The sequence below is a fragment of the Anopheles maculipalpis genome, chromosome X (assembly GCF_943734695.1).
Source record: "Anopheles maculipalpis chromosome X, idAnoMacuDA_375_x, whole genome shotgun sequence".
Lineage (NCBI taxonomy): Eukaryota > Metazoa > Arthropoda > Insecta > Diptera > Culicidae > Anopheles > Anopheles maculipalpis.
The window spans coordinates 17,023,523-17,039,615 of NC_064870.1; the positions used below are offsets into that span (position 1 = coordinate 17,023,523).

Sequence of the window (16,093 nt, forward strand, 5' to 3'; positions counted from 1 at the left end):
GCGGAATAGAATCTAGGATGGCACAGATAAATTTTAACTAGATAAGGGGAAACTCTGGCCAACTGTAAAAAGGGTTCACGAGTGTAAAAATTCCGCCAAGAAGGTGTCACGCTGTATTCTTCCGAATTGCGTAATAAATAGTGCAATACCACAACACCTTCCAACAAAGTGTTTTGTTTTTCTTCCAAAAACGGTCTTTTTTGTTGTTGTTGCTGTGTCGCAGAAATCCTTTCGTTCGCATCCTTTTTTTTATTTAATCGCTTTTTCCACAACACCCACACACGATGGTACCGCACATCGTGTACTGCATCATATTAACGATGGTGTTCTTTTTCACGATTTTCCCAACATCGGAAATGGAATCGGTCGGGTTGACCGTAAATCAGCTGTGCACACACTACCTGGCGGCTGAAACCGATTTCGTACCATCTGAAAGCGACCAGCGTGAAGCTGCTGATCCATTCCGCAATGCCGTTCCTGCACGTTATCTTCATTTGCTTAATGGCGTGGGTGCAGCCGGACGAGTTCGCAAGGCGGAGTTCGTACGCGGAATCGATCTGGAACGGGTTCTGTTCCGGATCCGGTACATTGCTGCTCCAAGCCATGCATACCGTATTTTACTGGGCAACGGACGGTTGGAGCAATCACCCAATCGTCAAGCAGCTGCATCTTTTGACGACACCCTACCTACCGAATTGGTGCTCGGTAGCAACGAATATTAACGACGAGTATCGGCGGTAAGTAGCAATGACTAGGACGGAATCAATTACGTCAGCAACTTCCCCGACATTATTTCCACCGTCATCTTCCTCCGGAAGTACTTCATGTTCGACTGATCGAACGTGATCGGGTGGTCGCGTGTTAGGTATTCTGCAAACATACAGCTGAACACACCACAATCGCTCCCATTCTTCTGGCGCGGACAGTCGCGTATGTTCTGCTTGGTTAGGCCACTCTTGTCGAATGGCGTTTTGCGCTTGTCCAGTGATTCCTGACACAAATAGTCTTCCAGCGCGTTCAGTACGGCATTGTTGGGCGCACCCATCGAGTCGTAATAGTGTATCGTTTTCCGCCGCAGATCGATCGTCGACATACACCAATGAATGCCACCGACGTGTACCGGAACCACAATCATATCATTTGCCAGTAGGTCTACCTTGCGTGTCCAGCGCCGTACACCTGAGTAACCGATTTTCAGCAGCTGCGGCAGAAAGAACGTATTCATCGTGTAAACCTTCGGCAGGCCCTGGCCGTGCTTTTGCTCGCTACGATCCCGAAGCAGCTCCATGTAGAAGTTGATGACCGCATCATTCAGCCAGTTGAAATCCTGCAGCGTCATGAGATCGTTGCCGGTAATCTGGAGATTAAACTTCTCGATAACCACCTGGTTTCCGGTGCGCAACTTCTGATGCATCAAATTGAGTTGTTCCTTGGTTAGCTCCGGCAGCGGTACATCTTCCGGCTCGGGCGTTGATTCTTTCAGGTCCGGTTCGTTCAGCTCATCGAGCTTGTAGAAGGAGCACACATAGTCGAGCATTTTGTTGCGGGCCTCATTTTCCTGCACGTTTGTGGTTTGGCGCAGACTTTCGAGACGATTCTTTTCCTGCTCGATCAGGGATTTGCGCTGGCTGAACATGGTTGGGTAACGCTGCTCTACGTCCTGGATAATATCGTCCCAGCAGACTTGTTTCGTTTCGATCCGCTCCTTGGCCGTGTTAACCGGTTCCGGTGCACTCGGTTTCGATTGCTTTGTGTCGTTCGCATTGTCCCGCGCCAGTGGAAGCATCGAATCGAGCGGCGTAAATAAACGTCCATTTTTGGTTTGTGACACTTCCACCTCCACACAATCGTCGTCGCTAGCGTCATCGTCGGTTAGATCGAGCGTTTCTATTGAGGACTGTTCTTGCACCGTCGGTCGTGAAATATCTCCATTAATCGTCTTCCTCGTGTATCGATCGTAAGCGCTCCGTTTGGGCGGTTCGTTCATTTTGGGGAAAAACTTTAGCATCAGCGATTCATACTTCTTTACGGTTACACGTTGTGCGTTCAACTTTCGGTCGAAGGCAGCTGTGGAATCGGACCCGGACGTCGGGGTGGTGCTGTTCTTTGAGCGCAGCAGATTTTTAAAGTCGTGGGACAGCAGCGAAACATAACCGGAACTCACCTCATTGCCTCCCGACGACTGGCTACCGTTGGCAGTGGATACTGGCTTCGAGTAAATACTAGCAACACCTCGTTGACCAAAAGACGATGTTCGCGATGGGACGAACCTGTTCGAGATTAAATACGGCGGACACCGGCCACTGCCTCGTGCCAGCGGTCGTGTTTCTGGCCCCCTGAATCTGCTACTGGTATACGTATCGGCGACACTGTTGGGACTGACTGCTGCGAATGTGCGCTGAATGGATCCAAACGGCGGGGGTGCATGGTACGAACCGTAAACGTGGTTTACCCGTGACATGTCGGTAATTTCACCCAGGCGACGCGCGTTTGCCATCGACCGTGGATTCAGCCCATGTGCACCATTCTGCTGCACCTGCTGTACGTCGGGTATGGTCGCCAGATGCGGTCTCTGGTCGCGTATGACCTCTTCCACCGGTGGTGGAATCGAAGACACTGTCGTCATTCGGCGTTTCTTGATATCGATCGCTTGCGGCAACACACTCTCTCGCTTACGATCGTTGTTACTGCTATCGGTGCTTCCGCCGTGTCCGCTGCTCGCCATCATGCGTGCAATGACGGCACGGGAAACATTTTCATTTGCAAATCTCGGACATTAACAGCAACACCAACAAAAAAAATGCTACAGTATACCGTTTCAACAATGGCTGCCCGGTCGGTGGTGGTGTACGAACAAAAACGGAAAAGAAAGGAAGCGCAGCGCGCGCGCGATATCACAAACGACGCACCACGGGATGATCGCGTTTATTTGCCCCGAAAACGCAGCTACATTTACCGAACGCTTCCTTTCACAATGCTTAAGTATACAAGGTACAATGAAAAATGGGGCCGGCTATATAGTCAATATCCGAAATACTCGGTACTCGAGTTACGCGGATTCGGAGATATGCGGATTTTCAAGTTTGACAGCATGTTGGGTTTATTATGCCAAATTAAGTTCTCCACCCTAAGCAATACGGCCTGGCCGGCCTTTACATTCTGGTAAAGGTACGTATTTGCACCAGCATTTGCACCACAATTGAATTAGTGTACACGGAGAATCGAGACGAAACGATGCTGAAAACGGAGAAATTGCTGCTGGTATGGATAGAAGATATGACATCAAAAAGAATACCCTTACGCTATAGAATTATCCAAGATAAAGCAATATCGTTATACCAAGACCTACAAACTGACGTTGCGGAACATGCGGAGTCATCATTCAAAGCTAGTGTTGGATGGTTTTGCAAATCCACAGAGAAACCGCAAGTTCTGATGAAAATGCTGCTTTGATATTCGTTTCGAGTTTCTCAAAATCAATTCAAGAACAAAATTAGCTTCCCCAACAAATTTTTAATGTTGATGAAAGAGCTTTGTTTTGGAAAAAATGCCATCTCGCAGCTATGTAACAAAGGAAATGGATTCTATGCCAGGGTATAAGGCAGCAAAAGATTCAGTTGTGCAGACAGTTGTGTACCGAGCACAGAAGCCACGAGCTTTCAAAAATATTGACATAAAAAGTTTACCAGTCACATGGAAACATAACTCAAAAGGATGGTGTGAGAAATATTGTCGAAAATCATTGGTGAAATTATCGCGTTAAAATTTGTTGTAAGATGAAACCCGTGCAGTCTTGGTGTCGTTCCGTTTGTAACTGTTTATTCATCTGTACTAGTTCATTTTACATAAATAGTTCATCCGAAATTCATCCTTATTTTCCTAGGTGTCAATTCGTGTAACGTCAAGTAGTGTGTGTTTACATTATTTGTGTGTGTTCTTTCGTTATAGTTCGAAATTTTAAATTCATGGAATATGTGTAATTAAAAACTAGCAGTAATTCTCACATTCCCGGCCACCAAAGAAGGAACTTCTTTAAATTTCATGCAATTTCTGAGTTTCGTGCAATCTCCTCTCGCTATTTCATGCAACTTATCTCCTAACGTTCCGCATGAGTGTTATGTGTGTATGTGTGTGTATGTTGTGTTTTGCACTGACAACTAAGTGTAAACAATGTTGCATGGTTTTGCTGCTGTAAGCTGCTCAGTGCTACTATCAACCTCCTGATCTGAATTTTTGTTCAAAGATTTGGTAGGATTGCCAAACGATTTGCTGCGCGTAAAATTTGCTTCCCTGACACCGTGCGTAGCGTTACCACTCGAACTACTCCATCCTTACCGGGATGTAAACCGGTTATCCTTCCGGCTGGCCATAAGGTAGGTGCTATGTTATCTTCCCTTATGATAACCAGTTGTCGTATTTCTAGCGGTACCGGATGGGTCGTGAAACGTTTTGCGCGGGCCTGTAGTTGCTGTACGTATTCAGGGTACCAACGCGACCAAATGCTCTGTTGCAAAACACACAAAGATTGCAACGTACGCTTTCGTTGGACTTCTGTTGCGCACCGTTGATTTCAGGAACACCGGACCACAATAATCGACGCCAATCACAGCAAAAGGCCTTGTTGGTGAAACCCTTGAAGTAGGAAGGTCAGCGACGGATTGTTGCACCAGAACGGGTTTGACCTTGAAGCATCGAAGACACCGGTGAAAGACAGCCTTTGCTAAATTGCGTCCACCGATGATCCAAAACCGCTGACGAAGTGTGGACAGCAATAATTCCGGACCGGCGTGTAAGTGTCTCTCGTGATATGACACTGCTAACAATACTGCAAAGTGATGTTTGGACGAGTATAGGATGTTTGGCTGAATCTGTCATTTGTGCGTTGCGAAGCCGGCCACCAACATGCAGGATACCCGACGAATCGATGAATGGTGATAGCCACTTTAGCTTCGAGTTGCGCGATACGTCTCTACCAATCTCGCGCAGCTCATCCGAAAATGATTCCTGCTGGGCTAGATGACACATCCGACGTTCAGCTTCAAGCAACTCACTCTTTGCCAATAGTGGAACTAACGTGATTAGTTCTGGAACCGTGGTTTGGGACTTGGTCGATGGTGTGTGTCCTGTTTTGCTTGCCCTTAGACACTTGATGAATTGCAAGCAATACGCAATAGTTCGCCTGAGACGGTTGTAAGTAGAGAATCGTGTGAATAACGCGCTGCTGTCATTGTTTATCGTTGACACAGCAACAACTCGTGGTGGAACAATTCGCTCTTCTGATGTTACGATCTCTTCTCTTGCAGGTTCAGTCTCAGGCCAATCTTCTACCTTAATACTTAACCAATGTGGCCCATGCCACCACCGATGACAAGCCAGCAATTTGTCTGGAAGTAGACACATCGTCTGCTGGGTTGTCTACGCCGGGCACATTTTTCCAGACCTTGATTCTTGTCTCCTCTTGAATCTGAGCCACCCTGTTTGCCTCAAAAGGCTTCCAACGTCGTGGTGAAGAGTTGAGCCAGTGTAGAACGGTCATTGAGCCTGTCCAAGCGAAAGCTTACTGCCAATCTTGCCGCAAAAAGCTCTGATCTGGTGATTGAGTTTGTGTTAGCCAGCGAAACAACCTTCGATTTTGCTGCCACGAGTTGTACCGATGTTTCATTCTGCCGTTCTGCTCTCATGTAGCAACAAGCATTATATGCAACCTGTGAAGCATCCGCGAAAATATGTAGCTGCACGCTTGTTGCTCCTCGTAGCGAAGTGTATCGCGGGATGCTTAGTCCACGAAGTGAGTGAAGCTTGGAATAGAACGCCGTCCATTCCCGTTTGAGATGTGATGGTAGCTCTCTATTCCAATCCCACGATTTCCCGTTTGTCTTCAACGACCACAACTGTTGCATGAAAAGCTTAGCAATGATGATGGTTGGACTAAGCAAACCAAGTGGATCGAAGATCTTGGCAATGTATGATAGAGTTAGCCGCTTCGTCTTCACCGTCGTAGCAGTTGGTAGCCCAATTCGAAAACGAAGCATATCAGTTGCTGGTTCCCACACGAGCCCCAGGGTAGATAAGAATTGGGGATCTTGCCATTCGTGCGTGGGAAGAATTGTCAAATCTTCTGATGGGATGTCCTTCAGTGCTTCCGGTACATTTGATGTCCACTTTTTTAACGAAAAACCACCTGATTTGAGCATCTCTGAAATCTGTGTCCGGATTTCAACTGCATCCATGATGTCTTTTGTTCCCGTTAACGTTATCATTCACGTAGATGTCATGCAGTACTGGGCTCACTGCTTGAGGGTATTGTGCTTTGTGATCGTGAGCTATTTGTTTCAAGTTTCGAGTTGCCATAAAGGTGCAGATGCGGTGCCGTAGGTTACTGTTAGCAACTGGAAGGTCTGAATTGGATCTATAGGGGTTGCTCGGTATCGAATGCGCAGGTACTTCCGTCGCTGTAGACGTGGAGAATTTGGAGGTACATTTTCTCCACATCTGCAGAAAGTGCGATTGCATGTGATCGGAAGCACACTATGATGGTGAACAGATTGTCTTGGATCGGAGGCCCAACTAGCAGCTTGTCGTTTAGCGAATAACCGGAAGAAGATTTGCACGATGCATCGAATACGATTTAGACCTTGGTTGTCGTGCTCGTTTCCTTCACGACTGCATGATGGGGAAGGTAGTAGTGTTGACCAGAATCGTCCACCGGACCGGTTAACCTCTTCATGTGACCCAAACACTCGTACTCCTCCATGAACTTAACGTACTCTTCTTTCATTTTAGGGTTCGCAGACAGACGAGGTTCCATACAACGATGTCGACGATCTGCCGTATCTTTGAAATACCCTAAAACGAAATTTGGATTGGAATTAAACGGTAAACGAACGACATACCTTCCCGATGTATTGCGAACGGTTTCTGACACGTAGTGTCTTTCGCAAGCATCCTCTTCAACCGATAGCACAGGATCATCGACTATGGTTTCATTCTGCCAGAACCGCTGCATGGTATCTTCCAATGGAATGTCGTTTGTTGCGAGATTTCGCGGACCAGGTGATGAATGGTGAATATTTCCGGTAAAAACCCAACCGAAATGAGTTTCCACCAGCCACGGTCTTCCCACGCCGAGAGAGCGTTTGTGACCAGTGTGAAGCTCCCAGTAAGAATCGCCTCCTATGACGATATCGATTTGCCCAGGGATGTAGAAGGTGCTATCAGCTAATGCCACATTCGGCATTTTTCATGATGAGATGTCCGTCGGTGAAATAGGGATGTTGGCTGACGGCTTGTCCAACACCAAGAATGCCATATCCGTAGCAAAGGGTTGCGACCGAACTGTTGCGACGATCGAACCTTTTACTTGCTGCACCGCATTTCCGATGCCCGGTACAGTTATCGGATGTTAAAGGGGTGTGCTCGAATGGTAGAGCGGCGTCACCCTTCAACGATGAAAGCAGGTATTTTAATTTGGCGATGGAGGGTAATTCTGCAGACGCGTCGATCATGACTACGAAGCGATCTCTGAAGGAAAGCCATTTTGTATGGTCTCCATCAAACGTTGGCAGCTCGATCTTTGGTAGGCGTAGGTTCGGTGCGTTTGGTCAACCAAAAGCCAGCGTAGAGGAAGCCAACCCCGTTGTGTCGTTCAGCGTACCTTCATCCTTAAGCTGGTTCTCTCGCAGGAATGATTCCAGCTTCCGGCAACGATCCTCGATCTCACTCCTCTCCGTTAGGTACGTTTCGAAGCTTGCGTCGGTTTCATCCAACTGTTCGAGTTTTTCGATTGTGTTGAAGAACCCTGCCTTGTGCCTTTCCAAATCTTCCAAAACTTCCGGAATCTGCATTGCACAATCGGGCACAAATTCAATTTGAAACCGTTCCAGCGTCTTGAGTCCTTCCACTGCTACTCTCTTCTTGATTTGCAATGCCTTGATTTTCTTGTCCATTGTAAATTACACCTTGTAATTTCACACGAAATAAACGATCGAACGAACGCGATGGCGCGAAATTTGAAGGATGACGCGTAACAGGTCGTTGCACTTGAAAACGCGGGGCGAACTAGCGATGGCGCGAAGCGTCACGTAAAAACTGTACTTATCCGAAAGATCCGAAATTCACCCTTGATAGCAGGATGATGAAGAGCTTACACTTCCTTTTTCCACGATCCGGTTCGAAGGACCAAAAATGTGAGAAATATTCTCGAAAATCACTGGTAAAATTATCGCGGTAAAATTTGTTGTAAGATGAAACCCGTGCAGTCTTGGTGTCGTTCCGTTTGTAACTGTTTATTCATCTGTCCTAGTTCATTTTACATAAATAGTTCATCCGAAATTCATCCTTATTTTCCTAGGTGTCAATTCGTGTAACGTCAAGTAGTGTGTGTTTACATTATTTGTGTGTGTTCTTTCGTTATAGTTCGAAATTTTAAGTTCATGGAATATGTGTAATTAAAAACTAACAGTAATTCTCACAATAAGATATACATCAATAACCATATTTGTTTTAGTATTAGCAAACCCAACTATGTAACGGGCTACTAATGTGTTGTATCATTTTCTTCTTTCACCGTCCACAGAACTATCGGACAGATCAGCATGGGTTCAGCTGGGTTACCATGAAGCGTTCGAACCCTTTATGCATTTAGTGGACAATGTGGAGCGAATTCACGTCAACAAAGTTAGTCCGAAAAAAATTATCGAACGCATCTATCAACCAGTAGTCATAGGGGGTATGCAGGATAATTGGAAAGCTGGTCATAAGTGGACACTAGAGCGTCTCGCGAAGAAGTACCGCAACCAAAAGTTTAAATGTGGCGAAAACAACATAGGGTACAGTGTTAAGATGAAGATGAAGTATTACGTGGAATACATGCGTAGCACTACGGACGACAGCCCACTCTATATATTCGACAGCAGTTTTGGCGAGGTAAGTTGGAATAGGTAGATAAGTCTTAGTCCTAACCACGATAAAAGAGTTTTTTTTGCCAAATTCAATTTGTTTACTCAACAATTGCCTTTGAGAGCTTACTTGTAGCGATCCACTACCTTTTCGTAGTCCGTTTTTAAATACAGTTTGCCATTAGCCTCAAAATAGGACTTTGTTTCAGCGATTACTTCATCGTTGAATCTCAATTTATTTCCAGCCAGCATGCTTTTATGATCTATTTAGTTATTTTTTCCATGTTGTTTCATCCATATTCACATATCGACACAAAAATAGACTTTTTTGTAGTTTGAAAGCTGAAAAACGTTGTTGTTACTGATCGATTGTGAGCTTACACAACGTTCATTTTACGCGTATTCAATCATAAAAAACTTCGCGAATCATAAAATACTCAAGTTCGTTCGATAACGAAAGAGCTTCGTATATTTCCATTAAAATTGTTTTACGGTTATCCAAAACACCTGGTTTTACTTTTTATCATTTTTTGCAAAAAAAAAAAAAACACTTTCGGGCGACCACTGCGATTAACGGGCAACCACTGCGGGTTTGGCGCTACGGCTACTTTTAAACTCACAGAACTAATACTTAATGTTTGTGGGTGATTGTGCTGACTCCGGGTAAAACTGATCAAAGCATTGTTTTGTTTTGAACATTTGCCCATCAAAAATCACTTATGGAAAAGCCCATCAAATGCTTTTTATCCATTTTTTACACTATATCAGCAGTGGCTCCATTATTTTCGTTCATGTATCGAGGCTTTCGCTACATTCGCCTCACTACTGCATACAAGAAGTGGTTTCTACTAATACAAATTTAACGCGAATGTGCCTTATCTATTATTTGAAGCTATTGTGATTATGGCTAGTAAAAAGTTTAAAATATTGCTTAAATTTTTCTGTATAAATGACTGATCCGTAAAAATCGAAATGGTGGAAATCGTAAGTGGTCTAGTTGGCAGGAGGCTGGGTGGCTCGTGTATCCATGGCAATCGGTGAGGATGTGGCGGACGGTGATGTCAAGATTACAGAAGCTGCAGAGTGGAGGACTAGATTTTTCTAGGAGGTAGGAGTGTGTAAGGCGGGTATGACCTATACGAAGGCGGGAAAGGGCTCGTTGGATGTGGCTGAATTCGGTATCTTCCCATGAAGCGGTGTTGTGCTTGATGGGACGGAGTTTGTGGCTTAGGTCTAGGTTGTGCCATGTGATGTTCCAGTGTTGGGAGATAAGGGTGTTGGTGAGGTGGATGGTATCTCGACGTGTAAGGGTGTTGTGTAGTTCATCAGGGCGGAGTCGACCATTGTTGGCAAGTTGATCGGCTTTTTCGTTAACGGGAATTACCGTGAAAATTTTCGAGGATATGGAGGTATGGAGTCCAGGAATTAAATATCCGTGTATTTGGGGGTTCCGTGGTCCAGGGCGGTCAGTAAAGATGACATTCGGTCAATTAATTTTTTTTGTGCCGCAATCTATACATCGTGACTACAATTTATCTATCCACCCGTTAAAAGTATTGTATTAAATAGATATTCATACCGTACTTCGTCTGTTGTAGTACCATCGTCGCAGCAAGTTACTAGAGGACTACGACGTACCACTCCACTTCCGTGACGATCTGTTTCAACATGCGGGAGAAGTACGGCGACCACCGTACCGATGGTTCGTGATGGGACCAGCCCGATCCGGTACCGGTATACATATCGATCCGCTTGGCACGAGTGCCTGGAATGCGCTGGTGCACGGTCATTAGCGCTGGTGTCTCTTTCCAACCCACACGCCTAAGGAGCTGCTCAAGGTAACCGGTTCGATCGGGGGAAAACAGCGAGATGAGGCAATCACCTGGTTTAGCTTGATCTACCCACGCACGAAACAACCGGACTGGCCCAACGACTGTAAGCCGGTTCGTATGCACTGTCCCCGTTTTCTTCTATGGTGTCCTTTTTTATGCTTACGTCCGTTATCCCCTCGTATCCTCCTTTTGCAGCTTGAAATTTTACAAAAACCAGGCGAAACGGTGTTTGTACCAGGCGGCTGGTGGCACGTAGTACTTAATCTGGACGATACCGTTGCCGTTACGCAAAACTTCTGCAGCCGTACCAACTTCCCGGTGGTATGGCACAAAACAGTTCGTGGCCGGCCGAAGCTGTCGATCAAGTGGTTGAAGATATTACAGGTGGTTGAGCCGAACCTAGCTAAGATCGCGTCCGAAACTGATATCGGACAGAGTACGGGAGTTGCGTCGGACAGCTCGAGCAACTCTAGCTCATCGTCTTCCAGCTCGAGCAACTATGACGACAGCGACTGTGAATCGAATACCGACAGTGGCCAGGAGTCACTTTTGGCGCACAAATCAAAAAAGCATAAAAAAACGAACAATGGCGGCGATAATAATAGTGTCGCCGATAGTTCGATTAACGATTTTCCACTTTAACCTCACGTTTCGCGATCGGTTTGTTCGGGCGAATCAGTGGTTTACTATACTTATCATTATACCTTTAAACTTTTTTTCATTTGCAAAGCGCCATCTTTCTCACAGACAATCGGTCACCAAGCTCCAGCAACTAGCAGAAGGCAATGTTAGTTCGTGTTAGCAATGTACAGGCAACTCCCGCCGGCGAACAGCCTGCGGTTATGGGTTGCAAGACCTATCGATACGTTTTGCCACTTTGCAGTATCTTTATTTATATGCCTCAGAGCAAGAAGTGAAGGAATTGGTTGGTAGAACATTCTAGAATAACTAATTCAATTATAGACTTAAACGCAATACGATGCGCACGAGCAAGCAAATGGCAAATGGATGTGATGTAACCGAACATGTATTGCGCACGCTTTGTTGCAGTGCGATCGAAGCAGAAAAAGAGGCTCGCAGGAAAAAAATCATGTGTTCCAGCGTAGAATATGAAATATTCAGAAATTGTACAGAAAGAAGGCTGCTAGGAAACGGATAAACAGACAGACAAGAGCTGCAGCAAGCAATTCAATTCCAATCAAACATCATTATTGACTGACGAAAATGTGTGACAGATATTTAAATGTAAAAACTCACACAATACATACACGTACATACGTGCACGATAAATTGCATGTAATCAGCGGTATTGTGCCTTTTTATAACGAATGGGTATCCACCAACACTAAACCAAGCAAGACAGCAAACAAAAACCAATTTAAACTTAAAACAACAAAACGGAACAAACAAGCAAAGAAAAACAAACATTCTGTTTGAAATGTCTTGTAAGATTAAGTAGCTAATATAAACAAACCCGTGCGGATGAGCCTAAGTCCATCCGAGATCAAGCGCAGCATCGTAGAATACACCATAAAACAGCAAACAAACATACATTAACATGTAGGAAAAATAGGAAGGGATTAGATTTCAAAAAATTAATTCTCATTTTACAAACGTTCAACCAAACACAAATTTTGAACCTTAGAGAGGAATTTTTGTCAAGAAGGCATGCATTGTTGTCAACGCGTATCAACTTTTGTCCGTGTGGCATCACGGACTATTATTATCGCCGCCATTGTTCGTTTTTTTATGCTTTTTTGATTTGTGCGCCGAAAGTGACTCCTGGCCACTGTCGGTATTCGATTCACAGTCGCTGTCGTCATAGTTGCTCGAGCTGGAAGGCGATGAGCTAGAGTTGCTCGAGCTGTCCGACGCAACTCCCGTACTCTGTCCGATATCAGTTTCGGACGCGATCTTAGCTAGGTTCGGCTCAACCACCTGTAACATCTTCAACCACTTGATCGACAGCTTCGGCCGGCCACGAACTGTTTTGTGCCATACCACCGGGAAGTTGGTACGGCTGCAGAAGTTTTGCGTAACGGCAACGGTATCGTCCAGATTAAGTACTACGTGCCACCAGCCGCCTGGTACAAACACCGTTTCGCCTGGTTTTTGTAAAATTTCAAGCTGCAAAAGGAGGATACGAGGGGATAACGGACGTAAGCATAAAAAAGGACACCATAGAAGAAAACGGGGACAGTGCATACGAACCGGCTTACAGTCGTTGGGCCAGTCCGGTTGTTTCGTGCGTGGGTAGATCAAGCTAAACCAGGTGATTGCCTCATCTCGCTGTTTTCCCCCGATCGAACCGGTTACCTTGAGCAGCTCCTTAGGCGTGTGGGTTGGAAAGAGACACCAGCGCTTATGACCGTGCACCAGCGCATTCCAGGCACTCGTGCCAAGCGGATCGATATGTATACCGGTACCGGATTGGGCTGGTCCCATCACGAACCATCGGTACGGTGGTCGCCGTACTTCTCCCGCATGTTGAAACAGATCGTCACGGAAGTAGAGTGGTACGTCGTAGTCCTCTAGTAACTTGCTGCGACGATGGTGCTACAACAGACGAAGTACGGTATGAATATCTATTTAATACAATCCTTTTAACGGGTGGATAGATAAGTTGTAGTCCCGATGTATAGATTGCGGCACAAAAAAAATTAATTGACCGAATGTCATCTTTACTGACCGCCCTGGAGCACGGAACCCCCAAATACAGGGATATTTAATTCCTGGACTCCATACCGGCATCCTCGCAAATCTTCACGATAATTCACGTTAACGAAAAAGTCGATCAACTTGCCAACAATGGTCGACTCCGCCCTGATGAACTACACAACACCCTTACACGTCGAGATACCATCCACCTCACCAACACCCTTATCTCCCAACACTGGAACACCACATGGCACAACCTAGACCTAAGCCACAAACTCCGTCCCATCAAGCACAACACCGCTTCATGGGAAGATACCGAATTCAGCCACATCCAACGAGTCCTTTCCCGCCTTCGTATAGGTCATACCCGCCTTACACACTCCTACCTCCTAGAAAAATCCAGTCCTCCACTCTGCAGCTTCTGTGATGTTGACATCACCGTCCGCCACATCCTCACCGATTGCCATGGATACACGAGCCACCCAGCCTCCTGCCAACTAGACCACTTACGATTTCCACCATTTCGATTTTTACGGATCAGTCATTTATACAGAAAAATTTAAGCAATATTTTAAACTTTTTACTAGCCATAATCACAATAGCTTCAAATAATAGATAAGGCACATTCGCGTTAAATTTGTATTAGTAGAAACCACTTCTTGTATGCAGTAGTGAGGCGAATGTAGCGAAAGCCTCGATACATGAACGAAAATAATGGAGCCACTGCTGATATAGTGTAAAAAATGGATAAAAAGCATTTGATGGGCTTTTCCATAAGTGATTTTTGATGGGCAAATGTTCAAAACAAAACAATGCTTTGATCAGTTTTACCCGGAGTCAGCACAATCACCCACAAACATTAAGTATTAGTTCTGTGAGTTTAAAAGTAGCCGTAGCGCCAAACCCGCAGTGGTTGCCCGTTAATCGCAGTGGTCGCCCGAAAGTGTTTTTTTTTTTTGCAAAAAATGATAAAAAGTAAAACCAGGTGTTTTGGATAACCGTAAAACAATTTTAATGGAAATATACGAAGCTCTTTCGTTATCGAACGAACTTGAGTATTTTATGATTCGCGAAGTTTTTTATGATTGAATACGCGTAAAATGAACGTTGTGTAAGCTCACAATCGATCAGTAACAACAACGTTTTTCAGCTTTCAAACTACAAAAAAGTCTATTTTTGTGTCGATATGTGAATATGGATGAAACAACATGGAAAAAATAACTAAATAGATCATAAAAGCATGCTGGCTGGAAATAAATTGAGATTCAACGATGAAGTAATCGCTGAAACAAAGTCCTATTTTGAGGCTAATGGCAAACTGTATTTAAAAACGGACTACGAAAAGGTAGTGGATCGCTACAAGTAAGCTCTCAAAGGCAATTGTTGAGTAAACAAATTGAATTTGGCAAAAAAAACTCTTTTATCGTGGTTAGGACTAAGACTTATCTACCTATTCCAACTTACCTCGCCAAAACTGCTGTCGAATATATAGAGTGGGCTGTCGTCCGTAGTGCTACGCATGTATTCCACGTAATACTTCATCTTCATCTTAACACTGTACCCATCGTTGTCTTCGCCACATTTAAACTTTTGGTTGCGGTACTTCTTCGCGAGACGCTCTAGTGTCCACTTATGACCAGCTTTCCAATTATCCTGCATACCCTCTATGACTACTGGTTGATAGATGCGTTCGATAATTTTTTTCGGACTAACTTTGTTGACGTGAATTCGCTCCACATTGTCCACTAAATGCATAAAGGGTTCGAACGCTTCATGGTAACCCAGCTGAACCCATGCTGATCTGTCCGATAGTTCTGTGGACGGTGAAAGAAGAAAATGATACAACACATTAGTAGCCCGTTCTACACAGTTGGGTTTGCTAATACTAAAACAAATATGGTTATTGATGTATATCTTATTGTGAGAATTACTGCTAGTTTTTAATTACACATATTCCATGAACTTAAAATTTCGAACTATAACGAAAGAACACACACAAATAATGTAAACACACACTACTTGACGTTACACGAATTGACACCTAGGAAAAAAAGGATGAATTTCGGATGAACTATTTATGTAAAATGAACTAGGACAGATGAATAAACAGTTACAAACGGAACGACACCAAGACTGCACGGGTTTCATCTTACAACAAATTTTACCGCGATAATTTTACCAGTGATTTTCGAGAATATTTCTCACATTTTTGGTCCTTCGAACCGGATCGTGGAAAAAGGAAGTGTAAGCTCTTCATCATCCTGCTATCAAGGGTGAATTTCGGATCTTTCGGATAAGTACAGTTTTTACGTGACGCTTCGCGCCATCTCTAGTTCGCCCCGCGTTCAAGTGCAACGACCTGTTACGCGTCATCCTTCAAATTTCGCGCCATCGCGTTCGTTCGTTCTTTTATTTCGTGTGAAATTTCAAGGTGTAATTTACAATGGACAAGAAAATCAAGGCATTGCAAATCAAGAAGAGAGTAGCAGTGGAAGGTCTCAAGACGCTGGAACGGTTTCAAATTGAATTTGTGCCCGATTGTGCAATGCAGATTCCGGAAGTTTTGGAAGATTTGGAAAGGCACAAGGCAGGGTTCTTCAACACAATCGAAAAACTCGAACAGTTGGATGAAACCGACGCAAGCTTCGAAACGTACCTAACGGAGAGGAGTGAGATCGAGGATCGTTGCCGGAAGCTGGAATCATT

General features: G+C 44.8%; 2 protein-coding genes and 1 pseudogene across 2 annotated transcripts; 1 reads left to right on the forward strand and 2 right to left on the reverse strand.

Annotated features, from left to right (window-relative positions):
• Positions 1–766: 766 nt before the first annotated feature.
• Positions 767–2,760, reverse strand: LOC126556441 (uncharacterized). The gene is given in 3 exon segments (XM_050211709.1): positions 767–2,616; positions 2,689–2,742; positions 2,745–2,760. Coding segments are annotated over 3 exon segments (1,920 nt in total).
• A 5,874-nt stretch (positions 2,761–8,634) lies between these two features.
• Positions 8,635–11,393, forward strand: LOC126564076 (bifunctional arginine demethylase and lysyl-hydroxylase PSR-like; annotated as a pseudogene).
• A 1,046-nt stretch (positions 11,394–12,439) lies between these two features.
• LOC126564082 (bifunctional arginine demethylase and lysyl-hydroxylase PSR-like) lies at positions 12,440–15,760 on the reverse strand. The gene is made up of 4 exons (XM_050221008.1): positions 15,754–15,760; positions 14,852–15,201; positions 12,941–13,285; positions 12,440–12,856 (listed from the first exon to the last, which is right to left on the reverse strand). The coding sequence occupies exons 1-4, from the start codon at positions 15,758–15,760 to the stop codon at positions 12,440–12,442; spliced, it is 1,119 nt and encodes a 372-aa protein (XP_050076965.1).
• Between the last annotated feature and the right edge of the window lie 333 nt (positions 15,761–16,093).

Coding starts and splice junctions, on each gene's coding strand:
- LOC126564082 (XM_050221008.1), bottom strand. Junction 13,286..14,851: donor TCGACAGCAGTTTTGGCGAG/GTAAGTTGGAAT, acceptor CGTCTGTTGTAG/CACCATCGTCGCAGCAAGTT. Junction 12,857..12,940: donor GGCCCAACGACTGTAAGCCG/GTTCGTATGCAC, acceptor CTCCTTTTGCAG/CTTGAAATTTTACAAAAACC.